An 18,295-nucleotide genomic window follows, 5' to 3' on the forward strand; every position below is an offset into this window, starting at 1 on the left:
TTAGTCATCAGAAAATCTGTGGCCATTTGGGCTGTCACGCAGAAATCCAAAATCACTCAGAGGCCAAATCTGTAAAATCAAAACACAGAGAGAGAGTAAATGAAAGTGATGTTATATCATCATTTTCCCTTCTCCTATTCTTCCCTTTTATCTATGATAATTAAATGTTTTCTCTTTACTCATCAGTCAAGAATAAAATTTTCTGCCTCAAAATAAGACTTTAGGAAATCAATTTGTATGCATATTTAAAATCATTCAAACTTAAGAAATCTTATGTGTATGGTATATGGTTATGAATATATGAGTCTGTTTTCTTTTACTAACCTTAAATAAGAGTTAACTATATACCTGCAACCTAAACTCTTTAGGTGTTATATGTTAGAATGTAGCATCTGTTTAACTGCAAAAGATGCTGCTATAAATTTATCAGTTGCCCCAGATATTCATGTGTTTTTCTCCTTACTGCTGTGATAAAAAGGAGCATCCAGTAAAAACAGTAATCCTCTCTTAAGAATTGTACAGTCACTTTAACCACAAGTTCAGGATTCACTGTACTTAACTAGGGCACGCCTGCTTTACTTGTAAAGCAGACTTGTAAAGCAGAATGACTCCTGACTGCTCTTTTGCACATGCGTACTAAAATATGCCTAGGAAGTGAATGTGGTTGTAAAAGATGTATAAGAGAATAAGGTTCTTTGAAGTTAAAGTTCTCTTTAGCTATATTTCTTCCACAGTATGATTTGAATTTTATTATTATAAAAAAGTATTTTCAAGCACCTATCTCCATCAGAACAAGGGAGGGGCAAGGATAATGTTTGGTACAGAGCTATTAAATATAAGCTGGCATATATTTGAAATGCTATCAGTGCAACAGTTAAGTCTATTTGAGGAGAAGCTTTTTTGCTTTTTTTTTCCCCCAGCTCAGAAAACAAAGCTGATATTTTAAGCAGAAAACTGTACCTTAAAGAAGATTCGTCCTCTTATTAGTCCATATGGAATAGGCCCATAGCACCTGGAATCTGTAGAATTCTGTAGATTATCACCTTCTAACCAAACATGACCCGTTGGCACCTAGAATTAGTGTACAAAAGCAGTCCTTTAAAAACAATAAAGCCTTTTTTAAGTACTATCATTAAGAAGCATGTCATCTAGAAACAGGGAGAAAGTCCTAAAATTTCTTTTATGAAACAAATCCTAATATTGGCTTTTTCGCTTTCATTCTTCCACCATAAAATAACTTTTACAAACTACCAAAGATTTCAACTTCTTAAAAGATCTTTTTAAAAAATCATATGGTTCCCAAACTGTAATTTGTTATACAAACCCCAAACAGGTTATAAGAGATCAAAACTGTGACAGGGTCATTAACTTAATAGACTTCAAAAGAGGTCATTAGGATACAGAATGAAAATGTGCCTCCTGTCTCAGTAACAGCGTAAGCAGGGCAGCCACTCACTCAGCTACATCCTGGGGCCAATACCAAGGCCAGACCTATTAGAATGCTCATGATGAACTAAATGGTAATTGATTGTGACATCAATTACAAATAATCTCATCATTTTATTGGAGTGGGCTTGTCAGAATTCTAATTAAGATCCTTGTTCTGCCTTTGTACAGGCCATATCTCCAATGCATTATACTTTGGAAATGACCATCACGAATCAGAAGGCCCTATTAGAAAATCATCAGTTGTAAAATTAATGATGGTGACCTTCTACTAAATGAAAAGACCCTATTTCTTATATGTCCTGCATACTAACTGGAAAATAACTTAAATTTTTACTCAGTGACAATCTTACTTAGAAGAAAACATTACTTTTCAGAAATACCCCTGCGATATGAAGTGTTAGCCTAAAAATACTAGTTTAATATGAGGTTACTCTCTAGTAACAATCTTTAAAATTGCTTTTGCAAGTTTTTATTTTGCAGTTTTTGTTACCCAAGAAAGTTGAATTATTAACCAGGCTAAATTATCTATTGGAAGAATTTTATTTTCACTTTTGCAAGAGGGCTTCATAGGAGAGTGCACTTTTTTAGTGTCACAAGTTACTTCGTTGAAAAATAAATGTATGCAGACATGTAAAGTTTTAATTGCCCTTTATATAAGAGATGATTTTAGACATATCACATAAAAACCTTCAAGTTAATTCTATGCATTTAAAATGTTATACTTAAATCGTAAATCTTGCTGAAAGAACATCAGAGAGCACAAGATCACTCATTTTAATTTTTATTAGAAGTCCTATGGCTAATATTCAATGCTAGTTCCTACCAATATAAGAAAATACATTGTTATGTGCAGTGAAGCATAGCGTTACTAAAGAAAAAAACGAATATGTCCTGTAGGTCATAAAAGAAATGAAGAACAAAATAGTGATTTTGGAAAAGTGATATATAGTTGACATATTCTAAAGCATTACTTGAAGAAGATAGGTGAAGATCTGTGTTTAAATTTCTATAGTTTCTTAAAATGTTTCTGAGTTCTAAAAATAGGTAACAGGAATGACTCTGTAAACACCAAAGCAAAGAAAAACATTCCACAAACTAAGGCAACATACTAACAATCCCAGGGAGACCTCTCTGTCCATCCCATGCACAAACAGAACCCATGGTTTATACATTCCATCTGTCCAAGAAATTTTCTCCAAACTTGCCTGCCCATACCAAATTCTCTGGTTGTTTAGGGAATTTACCATATATTGCTTGGGGCAATATGGATTATAATGTTATATGGATTGTAACATCTTTTCACTTTGTTGGGCGCGCTTGCGCGCTTGCGCATGCGTGCATGTGTGTGTGTGTGTTACTAAGGATTGAACCCAGAAGTATTCTACCTTCAAGTTACACCCCTGATTACTTTTTTTTTTTTTTTTTTTTGCGGGTCTGGGGATGGAACACAGGGACATTCGACCTCCGAGCTACAGCCCTTTTATTCTTTATTTTGAAACCAGGTCTCACTGAGTTGCAGAAGGCCTCACTAAGTAGCTGAGGCTGTCCACGAACCACGATCCTCCGGTCTCAGCCAACCGAATGCTGGGATTACAAGCGTGCGCCACCATGCCTGGCTTTATTACTTATTTTGAAACAGGGTCTCACTAGGTTGAATGTTACTACTCACTCAGGCTACCCTTAAACCTGTTATCCCCATTTCTTCCTTCCAAGTACTGGGATTACAGGAGTGCACCACCATGCCTGGCTTGGCCTTTACTCTTTTATGACAGAATAAGGCAAACGATGGTAATGTCATAATTTAAATTCCTTTTTATTTAGTTTATTGACTACATTTTTTTACCATTGTTACTAATTTCTGCCAATCTTATTAAAAATGGCACCTTTAAGTTTTTACATGCTTTTTCCTTATTATAAATGAGGGTGAATCTCTTTTCGTGTGTTTAATGGCTTGATATAGTTCCTTTTCTGTGATCTCTTGCATCTTCCATCTGTCTACTGCGTTGATGATCTCTTTTTCCTCATTTCAAAGGAGCTCTTAAAATATTATGGAGATTAGCCCTTTGAGATTGAAATGGCAAATGCTTATTCCAGTTTTTCATTTCGTTTTATTATATGATATCTGGATTTTGAGTCATAGACTTTCATGGTCTCTGAGTTGTTTTGTGTGTTTGTTTTGTTTTTAATACTTAACTGTTCTTTAGGAATATATCCTGACAGTATAAGGTTTGGGATGTTTTACATCTTTATTAGTGCAAGGGCTCAGGATATAGCCTAGCAGTAGAGCACTTGCCTGGCATGCACAAGGCCCCAGAGCACTTTTGTGGCAGTAAGGATTTAAGTTTCTTTGAAATTAGCAAAGTAAAACCATGAAATATTTCTAGAGTAGTAAAATGAACAACTACAGAAAGGAATCGTCTAAAAGAAACACAGAACATATAACTAGAAGCTTTGGGAGGAAAATGACCTAGAATATTAGTATTCTCTAGTATAATTTAGTCCTTGATTGCAACAGTTGGTACAAAAGGGAGGAACAGTAAAGAAAACCAAAATTCACCCATAGATCTTTTTTGTTTATTTAGTTTATTCTTAAAACAACTTGTAATGTTACTGATGTTTTGTAGAAGCAGGTTCAAATATGTGACATGCTAAATAACTCCTACTCATCGGAAGTTCACACATGCTATCCTGCCTAGACACTCACTGAGAGTAGAAGAATAATCTCTGTCTCACACAATCAGTACTTCATGTGAAGTACACAACTCAAAAAAAAAAAAAAAAACCCTTATCGCTGATACTAACTTTTCATCTAGCAAGATCTCAATGAACAGGAAACCCTCTGAGTGTGGATCTTTTTAAAATCAAAGTAGTCACCTTTGTCTACCTACTTCTATCAGTTATTCAGTTTACTAGTAACAAATCCATCATGTTTGCAGTTATTTCACTTTTGAAATATATAACTGGTTTTAGTATAGGGAAGAAGGGTTTACTTTTGCACTTTAGAAATAAATGTCATAGAAATATACTTTCATATACACTAAAATGCACCCATTTTAAGATCTGACAAGTTTTGAAAGATGTGCACACCCAGGTAACCACAACCATAATGAAGATAAAGAATATTTCAGGCATATCAAAAAAGTTTCCTTCTCTTCTCCTGTTAAGTCAACTACCCACCTCCATACCCAGGCTCAACTGAAAACCACTTTGTTACTGAAGACTAGATTTGCTTGTTCCTGCATTTCATTAAATGGAATTACAAGTATATATTGTGTCTGGTTTCTTCCACTCATCAAATTTTATGATTAATCTCTGTTGTATGTATCTGTCATTCATTCCTTCTTACACCTGAATAGTGTAACTTTAAAAACCACAATGTTTCCATTAATTTACTTGATGGATATTTGGGTTATCTGCAGTTTGGGACTATTATAAATAAAGCATTATGAGTTGGCTGTGGTGGTGTACCCTTGTAATCCCAACATTTGGGAGGCTGAGACAGGAGGATCTTGGTTCATGGTCAGCCTCAGCTACTTAAGCCCTTTGCAACTCAGTCAGACCATTTCAAAATAAAGAATTAAAAAAAAATAAGGCTAGGAGTGTAGCTTGGAGGTAGCCCCTGGGGTTCCATCCCCAGTACCACAAAAATTAAGCACTATGAACATTCATGTACAAGTCTTTTTCTGTGTGTTTAACCTTAAAAGAAGCTACCAAACTTTTCCAAAGTGATAGTATTTTATATTCCTAGCTACAATGTATGACTGTGTTTCTGTTATTTCACTAACCTCAGCACCACTTGGTATTGTCAGTTTTTTTTTTTTTTTTGACATTTTTGTGTAGGCAAAGAGTATATTACACTGATTTTTTTTTTTTTTTTTTTTTTTTTTTTTTTTGGTGGTGGTGGTACTGGGGTTCCTGAAAACTTCTACCTCTGGGCTACACTCCCAGACCTATATTTATACTTTTTTTATTTGAAAGCAAGGTCTCTTAAGCCAGCACGGCTGGCTTCTAACCTGTGCGATCCTCCTGTCTCCGCCTCCCAAGCGCGGGGATTACAAGTGTGCGCCACCAAGCTTGGCTATTACACTGATTTTAATTTGCACTTTTCTGATAGGATTTTTTATACTAATATATACTTTGTAAAAATGTCTTAAGATGTTGAGTGTGTGTGTGTAGTGTGTGTGTGTGTGTGAGATAGAGACACACACGGGTATTCTACCTTTGAGCTACACTTCCATCCCTATTTTATTTTATTATGTTTTATTTTTTCAGTATTGGGATTTAACCCAGAAGCATTTTACCTCTGAGCTGCAACCCAGCCCTATTTTTTATTCTTTATTTTGAAACAGGGTCTCACTAAGTTATGGAGGGCTTCACTTAAGTAGCTGAGGCTGGCCTTGCACCTGTGATTCTCCTGTCTCAGCCACTCAGTACTAGGATTATTGGTGTATAACCCAAACCCAGTTTATTTTGGCCACTTTTTACTTTGCCATCCTTTAACATTTCTTTTTATTCAATTATTCTTTTAAAAAATTACTCAACTTTAACAATTTCTCTTGAATTTTTGTCTGAAAATATCTTCCTTTCATGCTTTCTAAAAGATTTTTTTCACTCAATATAGAATTCTAGGTTGACAGTTATCTTTGGCCTCAACACTTTATATTACTGTCTTCTCTTCACTTTTGATGGATCAGCAGAAATTCTATTTATTTTGAGACAAGGTCTTACTACTTTGTCTCTAGTCTGCAAGTCCCCTTGCCTCAGCCTCTCCAGCAGCACCACTGTGCCCACATCTCTCTTCTTGGATATCAGGTGTACAGTTTTGTTTAAATTTGGGGGTAAAATACATATGAACTTAACTGTCTAGAACCCTGGAGCTTCTATTAGGAGGCTGTTAATTTTTTCCCTATATGGTTTCCATTTCTTCAGTTCACATAAATTTATTACTATCTTCAAATTAACTGATTTCTTTTGCAGCTTTTAATCTATTGTAAAGACAGCCTAGTAATCTGATTGAAAGAAAATTCTTTTGATTTTTTTATTCATTTTATCCTTTCTTTCCCCATTATGTTCATCTTTTCCTCCAGATCCTTGAAAATACTTAGAATTGATGTTTTGGAGAGCTTGTCTGCCAACACGGTCTCTGTCATTCCTAGGTCTAGTTAATTGTTTTACTTCTGGTCTTTGGCTGCATTTTCCCACTTCCAGAGCTAGTAATTTGTGATTTAGCTATCCATTCATTTGTTGGGTGCATCTGTTTTCTGAATGTTGAGGGGCCTGTTTTGTTTGGGGAATGCAGGCAGTGGGCTGCAGATCAGCTCAGTCCCTCCAATGCTTGTAGTCAGTTTGTTATATTGGGTCTCTTTTAGCTCTTCTACTAAGGGATGATCCATCCTTCCAGATCTCTACCGGGTGCTTACCTGTCCACACTGGCTAGAGAGAATCAAATGTCTCCCAGCTCTGTGTGAGCTGAGAATTGTTTGGCTCACAGCTCCCTAGTTGTCATTCTTTGCTTAGCCCCCTTAAGTTTCACCGTAGCTCTGAGTACATCTTAATATTTAGCCCTAAAGCAGAGAGAATGCCAAAGTAGATGTCTGGAGATCTTTCTGTAGCTCCCTCCTCCTCCCTGGTAATCTGACCCATAAATTCCAATCATTCAAGGATCTATACACCCCAGTCTCTGTCTCCTTAACTCAGCAATTTCACCTGTGCTGTGTGTGGGTTTTCCCTGTTTGCACTGTGGTCTGAAAACTGCTTTCAGATAGAAGCTGGACAAGAATAAGCTTACTTCTTTCTCTCAGAGAGCAATATGTGTTTAAAATGCTTACTTTTTCAATGATATTTGAACTTTTTTTTTTTCCAGTACTGAGGATGGAACCAGGGACGTTCTACCTCCAAGCTACACCTAGCCCTTATTTTTTATTCTTTATTTTGAAACAAGGTCTCACTGAGTTGCAAAGGGCCTCGCCAAGTAGCTGAGGCTGTCCATGAACTGTGATCCTCCTGTCTCAGCCTCCTGAAAGCTAGGATGACAAGTGTGCGCCACCACCCCCAGCTCAACGATTCCCATACTTTTTAAAAACAGGAACAATACCCTAACTAGGGAGTATGAGGGATAACAGAGGGACTCCAGATAATGGAGATGGAGGGAAAACCTCAGCAAAGCTAGAAAGGAAGGGTAGGAGAGGAAGAAGGCTGAGGTTGACTAATGGAGGAGTCCACTCGAATATGCTGTAAGTGTGAATGTAGCATGGCCAACCTGGACACTCATTGTGGGGGAGGAAAGGTGGGGTGCGCCAAGCACTGTGTGAATGTATGCCATTTTCAATATGATCCACAGAAAAACAAAACAGGAACATGAGAATGTGCTTCCCATTAAAATGCAATGGAAATCTAGGAAGAGCTTTGATTTTTATTTGTTTCCTTTTCTCCCCCTTTTTTGGGAGATCTGTTAGTATGGAAAAAGGGTAACCTCATTTCTAATCCTTATAGTATGCTTATTCATAAAAGTAAATGACTGTCGTTAGCAGTGTTTTCACCGAATCTCTAAGTAAAATATTAGTCTAGAAAATAACTTTTTTTTTAGAATTTTATTGGTGCAATACAATTATGCATCACAGTGAGATTCAGAATGATACATTTATATGCACAGGACATCTCTTGGTGTGGTTTCCTGGCCCCGCCTCTTCCTCTCGCCCCACACATGCTAGTTAAGGCTGCCGGTGATACAGTCATAGAAAGATGTAACAGTGCTTGGTGTACTTCTTTCCTCAAGCCTCCTTTTTCCCTATCTTGACTCAAAGGGAAGGTTCATATGGCTTTCTGAGATTAATTATTTTACTTAGCATAATGAGAATTCTTTCTCTATTACATATATAAATTTTTGGCTTGAGTTTGAAATACAAAACTTTTCTTGTATGGAATAATGCCAAGAACAGGACAAAATTTTCCTTTCTAGCTCAAACACAGTTACTACTTGTAAGGTTTGAGCCCGCAGGGGGCAGGGCCGGAAGCTAGGAGGTGGAGCTCTGTGATTCCAGGAGGGAACCAGGCCTCCCGGGCTGGAAGAAGTGAGGGCAGAGTTCAGAAGTGAGGGCAGAGTTCAGAGAGGAGCCCGAGAGGGAGGGACGTACTCTCTCCCCGCCACCGGCTGGAGGCCGATCTCCCACGAATAAAGGCATTCATAATATCTGCTATGGATTCTCCGCGTGTCTCTATGCGACTGGGGGACACACACGCTCATCAATCTTACACTACTATCTATAAGGTTATCAATAAGTTGAAAATCCAGTCCAGGAAGGAAAAAAGAATTCTATAGCAATCTCATAATAAAATACAAACAGGATAAGATGGTAGGGTAAAATGTATTTATCTTTTTGAAAACTCTTAACCTTACTTCTAAGGATCAAATGCATTCCAATAAACACATTATAAAAGTTTTGCAAATTGAAAAAAAAATTTTTGGCTCAAAAGAGAAATTCTTAACTGTTCATGTTACTTCTCATAATCAACAGTTACTCTTCTTTTTACACTCTTATAAATCTGCCATGTCACCTTTAATGAATGCCTGAGACTGAATAAGAATATATGTTCTCAATAAATGCCACAGAAAAATTGTTTTCACTTTTGCTTATATCTGAAGTTTTCTGGTGTCTCAGATAGAGCTAACTTTATGGCTAAATTTGCAAAGAACACTTAAATCATTCCTGCTTTTCTTTTCTAAGTCGGAGGTTTACTTCCTGAGTAATGATAAAACCTAATCTTGGGGCTGGACAAAAGAATCCAGCCTCTGGTTCTCAGCTATATTTACCAAGGCCTAGTTAAGTGCCTCTTTTTTAGCACAAGCAACAAATGTAATTGCCTCATGGCCTGCGGGTGTCCATTTAACAAAAGAGGCTTTTGTGAGGAAACCCACAGGTGTTACCTTTCTTGATTCAAGTGAAATCTGATGAAGGTGTCTACAATATCAAATAACACACTTACTAAACTGGAATCAAACTCATTTATTTGATTAACCACACAACATCTAATTAAAGAAAAGTGCTGACTAAAATGTAAGATATTTGCATGTTTGACCTTTCAAAAGTTCCCAAAACAAAGAAAATCCTATGACTGATTTTAATTAACTCTGTATCTGCCACATATTTTATAGTTTATAACCACCAAGGTAGATGTGCATTGGCCCTATATATATAGCTTATGTGTTTTTAATGGTTCTTCCAAAATGACTACAAAAGAAGGAAAAAGTAATCACTAAAGAAATAAAAATAATACAGGCAAGGACAGGAACAAACATTTCTGAATTCCTTTTTTAATTATCATTTCTTCATTTTTCCTGTAATGTATTAGAAAACAAGGCATACACATATTATAAAAGCATTCAAATAAAGCCTTTTTGTTTCTTTTTGGCAAAATCAAATAGAAATGATATATCAACTACACTTTAGTCTCACAAGTATTTCATTTTATACACATAATTTTAGAGATTCTGTTTTGTGTTTAAGAATAACTAGTGAAATGTAAAATTCATAATTTCTTTGCCTGAGAAATAAGTAAGTTTGTATTATGAATGTATCCATAAGGTATTTTATTCTAACAATTAATACCCATAATTGTTTTTATTATACTTAAGGATCAGTATCATTAATATTCTATTAATATTCTATTTTCATTGATTTTTCTACTTGCCATAACTTTGTGTGTGTGTGTGTGTGGTACTAGGATGGAACCCAGGGGCTCTTCTACCTGTGGGCTATACTCCCAGACCTATTTTTTATACTCTATTTAGAAACAGAGTCTCACTAATTTGCTGAGAGCCTCACTAAGTAGCTGAGGCTGGCTTCGAACCTGTGCGATCCTCCAGTTTCAGCCTCCCGAGCGCTGGGATTACAAGCGTGCGCCACCACGCCCGGCTTTGCCATAACTTCTTATGTACATTCTACCTATCTTACCTAATGAAGGAAGTGGAATATTTTGTGTCTGACAAAAGTGCTTCTAAATGCTAGATGCTTGGCAAAAATATTACATTTTTAAGAACCAAGTATGGAATAGTTAATAAACTAATTGCTTCAATGAGTTCTGCTTTTAGGCAATCCTGCCCTTTTTTCTACCTATTTAAATTCTGCTTATAGGATCCATGTCATACTTGGAGACTGTTATTACCCTTCTTTGCTTAAAAACACTGCCGCCTTAGGTTCAGGAATGACCATCACCAAAGAGGAACTTACACAGAAGTTTCAGTAGACTATACCCTCATAACTAGGGTATGATAATGCTTTAAACTAATGGGTTCTTTCATTCTTGAGCACCTCCCTGCAATGTAGGGTTAAAGCTTACTTCAAGGGTTGGCAGCAAGTTAAGTTCCTTCATCTCCTCCTTAAGTACTCAGTACCCCCATCTAACCTGAATGGCGATGGCCAAGGGTTGTTTAACATAATGGTTGAAGACACAGTGCACAGAATCATAATTCTGCATTCAAATGCAGCTCTGCAATTTAATAGCCCTATTTTTTAGTTTTTATTTCGAAACAGGGTCTCACTAAGTTGCAGAGGGCCTCACTAAGTAGCTGAGGCTGGCTGAAAACCTGCAATCCTCTCTCAGCTTCCCAAATACTGGGATTACAGCATGTGCCACCATGCCAGGCTTTCTCCAAAATCTAATCTTATTCTTTTATGGATCTGTTGCTATAGGTGAATCTCTGTAACTCTTTTCCATCTCCTATTGCCCTGTGCATAACTGCTTCATATAAACTGGCTAGAAAATAGATGTTATGTCTGACATAGCATTAAAAATAGAATGTCACCAGTAGAAAATAAAAAGACTACATTAAATATTTAGGAAGTTTCTTTACTTAATATTACAAATTTATTTTTAAAGACACTGTTGCTTGTTTTTGATTGACAAACTCTTCTGCTGGTGTTTTAGTCATCAAAATACAACTCTAATGTTCCAAGTCCTGCAAAAGACCTAGGATGAAATACAGCTGTGTGAATATAAAATTGAAGACAGGAGGGTGAATGATGGATGACCTAAAAACTACGACTAATGTCCTAGGGTTGAGAGCATCAAAACACTGTTTTGACTAAGGGATCATGAAAATGTATTGTGGACATCAAGGAGAGAACAGAAAAGCATCCAGATTTTTAAATTTTTGGTGGTAGTTTTTCCACTTGTTGAAATAATTTAATGTTCATTGTATTAAAATGTAATATATCTTATGCTTATTAGAGCTTCCTATACTTGACTAAAATTGAATTTATCTTTTCTTCATTTCACAAATTACCACCTCCCCATAGACCTATTTTATTGAATCACCTCCTGTTGCTAAAGCAAATAGCTTGGGTATCATTCTTAATCCCTTCCAGTTCCCCTCATTCCAGTATCCAATCTTATCTTTAGTATTTCCTTAATCTTTCTGAAATCCTCGTGCTTCTTTCTATTCTTTATTTTTTCCCGGTACTGGGGATAGAACCCAGGGGCATTCTACCTCCAAGCTACACCCCCAGCCCTATTTTTTATTCTTTATTTTGAAACAGGGTCTCACTGAGTTGCAAAGAGCTTCACTAAGTAGCTGAGGCTGGCCACAAACCCAGATTCTCCTGTCTCAGCCTCCCAAATGCTGGGATTACAAGCATGTGCCACCACGCCCAGCTCCTTCTCTTCTTAATTTTATCATCACAGGTATGCCGCATTCACAGCCTATTAATAGGACTTCCTGCTGCCAGGATCTCCTATATCAAACTATCCTTTATTAGTCCACATGAATATCAGAGGAATCTTTTAAAAACCATTCTGATCATGTTATTCCCCTGCTTGAGATATACAAGCAACCATGTTTACCTGTTCACTTATATTTCCTTTACTACCTACCCCTATTGGTATGTTCCACCCATGAGAACTGACTTTTGGCTTTCTCCAATGCTACATTCTTACTTTTAGGTCTTTAAAATATGCTGCTTGCTTTGGCTAACTCAAATTATTCATTTATTTATTTATTTATTTATTTAGGGTCTGGGGATGGAAACCAGGGGCATTTGACCTGCGAGCTACACCCCCTGCCCTTTTTTTTTTTTTTCATTCTTTATTTTGAAACAGGGTCTCACTAAGTTGCAGAGGGCCTCACTAAGTAGCTGAGGCTGTCCAGGAACCCTGATCCTCTGGTCTTAGCCTCCCAAATGCTGGTATTACAAGTGTGTGCCACCACGCCCGGTTCAAATTATCCTTGAAATTTCAACCCAGGTTTCACCTCATCAATCCAGAATAATTTTATCTACTCCAACCTAGAAAAGTATCCTATTGTTTATCCTAGCTACCTACGTATAATTCCATTACAACATATTCTAACTCTTTTCTACTGTGGTATGACGGCAAGCTTCTAAATTTGTACTCTCCAATATAGTAGCCACTTAATTATTACATAAGAAATGTGCACTCAGTTGCCTTAGACACACTAGCCCTATTTCGTATGCTCAGCAGCCACATATGCCTAGTGGCTACTATACTGTATAGTGCAGATACAGAATATCCTATTTCTGAAAGTTTTATTAGACATTGCTAAAGCAAAGACTTGAATCATCTTCACTTGGTGCTGTCCTTCAAGTAAGTGCTTAATAAAAGTTGTGGAATGCCAGGCGTGGTAGCACACACCTATAATTCTAGTACTTGGGAGGCTGAGAAAGGAGGATTGCTTTCCAAGCCAGCCTCATCAACTTAGTGAAGCTGCCCACAAACTTGTTTGAAAATAAAAATAAAAATAGGGCCGGGGGTATAGCTCAGAGGAGAATGCCCCTAGGTTCAATTCCTAGCACCAAAACAAAAACAAAGCAAAACAAAAAAATTAACCTGGAACTAATGAGTGCATAATAAACAAAACAAAACAAAAAAAGAAAGGTAAGAGGTTAATGTCTGGCAAGTTTAGCCTATTCCTAGCTTTCTCAGGCCAGTCAAGTGTTTTCTCCCATCGTGCACACAAGTCCGGTGGAATGGTTACTCCTACGGTAGTGTCATTAAGGAGCATGTTGGGAATTGGTTAGGGGCCAGAAGTCCTTACCAATATATGTCCCTTGACCTACTTTGACTTTCTTTAAATATGGAAGCTAGGCCAAATTTCAAGTGTTTTCAGACAACACAAAGTTTCTCTAGTATTTCTGACTTTAGAGGTTCATACACACAGTATAAAGGAAGTAGACGATATCTTAGAATTTTAAGTTCTTCAAATCTACAGTTGTATTTTAAAAAATGCTACTCAGTTTCCTTTCACTGTTGGCTCTGCATGAGTGTTTGATGGGATGCAAGTCGTAGTCTGCCACATGAAATGATCTGTACATTCTCTTAAAACACATGTGAAAATTCCAGCCCAGGAGAAAAGCACTCTCATGTGTGGGTCGGCAGTAACGTGACTTATACTGCCAATAATTTCTTGCTAATTTAATGCCTACAATTGCTTTGTAATATGTATATCTACTTTTATATGCTATTCTTCCTTTTTCATTTTAGATAGCGAATAGTTTGGCATAGTAAGAATACTTTTATGAGCTAAAACTAAGCAGATCACAGAAACCATAGTTACCCTGTCGATTCTTAATTATTCACAGTGTAACACTAGGACTTCATTTAGTTGCTTATTACAAGACATTTGAACATATTCCACCTAGTCAACAGAAGCTTTTCCAGAAACAGGGTAAAGGTGATTGCATCAGATTGAAAGCCACTTGACACCTGGAATATACTTTATTACTAAAAGAGTGGAGTCTGGTTCAGATGCTTATCTTGAAGCAGTGTTACAATTTCAGTCTTTCTTAATTTCTCCCAATTACTTTTAGATATCATTATAGTATATAGGTCTCATAAAATTTGCAAATAAAAATACATTTTTATGTTTTAATGAATTGCATTCTGCCTCCCTAAATTTATGCCAGTAGCACTGAAGTAACTTTGGTTTTTTTTCTTTTAACAGTACTAGGGATTGAACCCAGGGTTGCTATACTACTGAGCTAGACCCTCACCCCTTTGTATTTTTTTATTTTGAGACAGGGTCTCACTAAGTTGTCCAGCCTGTGATCCTCCTGTCTCGGCCTCCCAAAGACTGGGATTATAGGTGTGCACAACCACGCTAAGAAGTTAAAATATTTTTAGGCAAGCAACCCACAGTCATTGGAGGAGAATTTATACATATTCTCTAACATGTAAAAATAAAACATTACTAAAAAGGATAATTATATAAGCTACATATTATTAAACCTCAAATTATTCTAAAAATGTTCAGGGAACACATCGTAAAATGCCTAGGAGGAGGGGCCAGAAGATGATTCTTTAGTGTTAACATCTTGATGAAAGCACCTCAGACTAGTAAACAGTAAGTCAAATTTATCTTCAGAATTGTGTTAGCTATAGGATGAGAAAGTCACGTCATCTCCGCAGTGAACTTCACTTTAGCAAAAGAGCAAACATATTTCCTCCACATCAGCTGCAATCAAGGCATTAGCAGTATGCTCTGATTGATTATCCTGGGAGCTGTTGCTGAGAAATGGATGTGTAGCTCAGGCTTTTATCACTATAGTCTGCAAAAACAAGTCCTTTGTTTAGATATCCTAGTTGTAATAAGTGACATTATTAGGTAGTTCTTCTATTTAAATGACATAGGGATTTAGTGTATCAGCAGCTTATAATAAGCAAGCCTTTTCAATCTGATGATTCCTCTTCCTACATGAAGTACTTTTTCTGTTTATAATACAAGTGGTAATAGAAGACCAGATGGTTGTGACTTTTAGTTAAGGTAAATGGCACTAAAACAAACAGAAAAATAGCATTAGGATATTTAGGGATTTGAACTCTATCCTAAATACACAGTACATGTTAAAGGATTATTAATGTTAGCTATACAAGGTGACCGTTTTTTAATGCTGTCTAATTAGTGAAATTGTTTTTCAGGCTGTCAATATGTTCTATCTAAAAATTTTCTAATATACTCTAGAGCAGATTGTTACTGTCATATTGTTGAATTTCTAAGTTCTCCTTTTAACACTATACCACCAGTGCATCCTAAGAATATTTAATGAGTTCTTTCTAAAATGAAAAATTGGGTCTATTTCTTACATTTCTGCCAATAACAATAACAATGCTACTATTAACAGACCCTATAATTCAAAAAGAAAAATGTAAGAAATAGTATACTTCTTATTCACCTACCAATGACTTTATACTGATAGTAGACAATTATCTGCTGAACATTTCACATTCTACTGGAATCTATAGTAAAAAAGACAACAAAAAAGCTTTACGTAGCTTGATATTTTTTATATTTATTTTTGAATTAGTGTGAAAACTAAATTGTTATATTTTCCTTTAACAACAGCAGAAGATTTCTATGCTGTAACTATAGCAATATGCTGAAACATATGATGTGACATTTTATTAATTAAATTTTCAATACGAGGTAACTGTTGTTTGAAATATAACACATTCATATTTTATTAATATGTTGATATTTGATATATGAGAGACACTACAGTTGAGAAAACAAAATCCAGTAAACAAAGTTATGTTTGAAAGAATTAAAAAAGTGATAGTTTTATAATGAACAAACATTGGAAAGCCAAAGTTTATACCTAAAGGAAAAGCTACAGGTTACAGCTTTACTCCTCCTTAATCTGTCCATCGGCTAAAAGTTCAAAAGAACACAATGCCGGTGTGTAAGTACGTCCAAAGGCACATGCATTACTGAAATGGAGACACCGCCCATCACACCATCTAATGAGTAGATACTGAATGTCGCAAGAGCTACTTAGTCTTCAACATAGCAAAACCACCAAAGAATGGCATTTTAGGCACAAACTTCCTCAAGTGAGAACAAGGAAGGTCTAGCATGCCTCAGTTCCACCAGCCCTTTAGATGACATTGTTTCAGTGTCTCCAAAAGTTCAATATCCCAATGTGTTCATTAAAAGCTAGATGGATTTTAATCTGCTTAATGAAATGCATAAAAATATTATGCAGTCGAAACAGGAGTCACCTAAAGAACGAAACATTTAGCCAAGGACATTCAATATTTTCTATGACTCACATGCCATCGTGTAAGGTGGTCAGGTAGCTTTACCACTGGAAGTGGCTTAGCTTTCAAACTTTCTTAACGACTATAATGACAAGGAATTCAAGATATTGCCAGTTCAGCACTACCATATGGTATGTTGTGCTACAGGGACCTTTTCAGAAAGTTATAACATCACCTACTTATCAGGAACAAGTTTGCAGAAGAAACTAGTGGAATAACTAGAGAAGTAGAATAGAAACCCAAAGCACAGATCCCATTCATAAATATATTTTCTCATACTTCATGTAAAAATACATGAAGTATTTTTAAAGTAACCAATACCAAATCATGGCTTACATGATGGGGAATCAGCTGAAATCAAAACAAGTCCCTGCTATCAAGAACCTTGTATTCTAAAGCAGAAGCGATAGAAAGTAGTCTAGGCCTTGTGAGGCAAATGGTTCTATCACAAGTACTCAGCTCTGCTGCTTTAGGGAAAGCACAGACAAAACATAAATGAATGAATGTGACCAAGTTCCAGTAAAAATTTAATTACAAACATGTGGTAGGAAGAATAATAATGAAGGGTTTTCTAGATTATCGTAAGACCTACAGTTTTTACTACAAGTGAAATAGGAAGCCACTGGCATGTTTGAGCAGAAGAGTGACATAATTCCTCTTAAAAAAAATCAGCACCCCCAAAAATCAGTTCAGTTCTTATGTGGACAGTATCAATGGAAGGAGCAGAAAAGCAAGAAATGGGAAGAGTATAAACAAAGGGAACAATTTAGAAATTACTGCAACAAAAAAGGAGAGTTAGTCTTGTACCAGAACCACAGCAGTGACAGTGACAAGACATAGTCTGAACTTGATCATATTTACAAGGCACAGACATGATTTCCTGATGAATTTGGCAGAGGGTAAGAGAAAGAAAGTCAAGGAGAACTCCTTGGTTAAAAGCCTTAACAACCAGAAGAATGTAGTTGGGAGAGACATGGGAAGAGCTTGCTTGCAAAAGAAAATAAGGATTTTGTTTTAGACACACTAAGTTTGAGACCAGTGTTATTCACTAATATGAATATGCTAAATAAACAATTAGACATATGATTCTGGAATGCGAGGAAGAGGTAGTAGTTGATACAAATCTGAGAGTAAGTTAGGTGGAACTTAAGACCATGAAACAACATGGGGTTAATGAAAGCAACAGTGTATATAAATAAGAGCAGTTTAAAATAATTACTACTTATTCATTCCATCGTTCAACAGCATTACAAGTTTTGGATATGAGGCAGAACCAACAAAGGAAACCTAAAAGAAGTCAGATATATATGAAGAAAAGATAGAAAAAGCAGTGTTCCAAAAACTAAGTGAAACCAGGTTTCAAGAACAACTGTCTATATACTAACAGAATAGTAAGATGGGGGTTAAGAGCTGGAAAGACAACAGAGAAATTACTGGGGACTTTGACAAGAACTGTTCAATGAAGTGGTAGGGACAAAAGCCCAACAAGAATGAGTTCCAAAGAGAAAATGAATCTCAGAGTGGAATTAGTATGTCTATACAACTCTTCCTATAGCATATAGGATGTAGTATATTAAGTACATTTGTTTGTTTAGATTTTACAGCATGTTCGATAATAGGGATTTAATATATTTCAAAATGCCTATATATTCCATAATTATACTGTGATTTAAATAGAAATCTTAGCACTGCACTATCATACAAAATAAGAATGAAATTTTGTTTTTGTTCTTCCCTTCTTTAGCTTTGTAACAGAATGTTACTATACTTTCTAAGTCCTAGCACTGTATTCTGTAGA

The 18,295-nt window shown here is 36.2% G+C and overlaps 1 protein-coding gene across 2 annotated transcripts in view; it reads right to left on the minus strand.

Annotated features, from left to right (window-relative positions):
- The window catches only part of IMMP1L (inner mitochondrial membrane peptidase subunit 1), a gene marked incomplete at both ends in the record, with an annotated part of 39,726 nt that continues 21,431 nt past the window's right edge, over positions 1-18,295 (minus strand). For both annotated transcript variants that reach the window (XM_080717064.1, XM_080717063.1), the window contains 2 exons: positions 1-69; positions 961-1,071. In XM_080717064.1, the coding sequence (XP_080573190.1) occupies positions 1-69; positions 961-1,071 (180 nt within the window). The remainder of the gene's footprint in view (positions 70-960; positions 1,072-18,295) is intronic.

Source organism: Muscardinus avellanarius, assembly GCF_963383645.1.
Source record: "Muscardinus avellanarius genome assembly, chromosome: 1".
In the NCBI taxonomy this organism is placed as follows: domain Eukaryota; kingdom Metazoa; phylum Chordata; class Mammalia; order Rodentia; family Gliridae; genus Muscardinus; species Muscardinus avellanarius.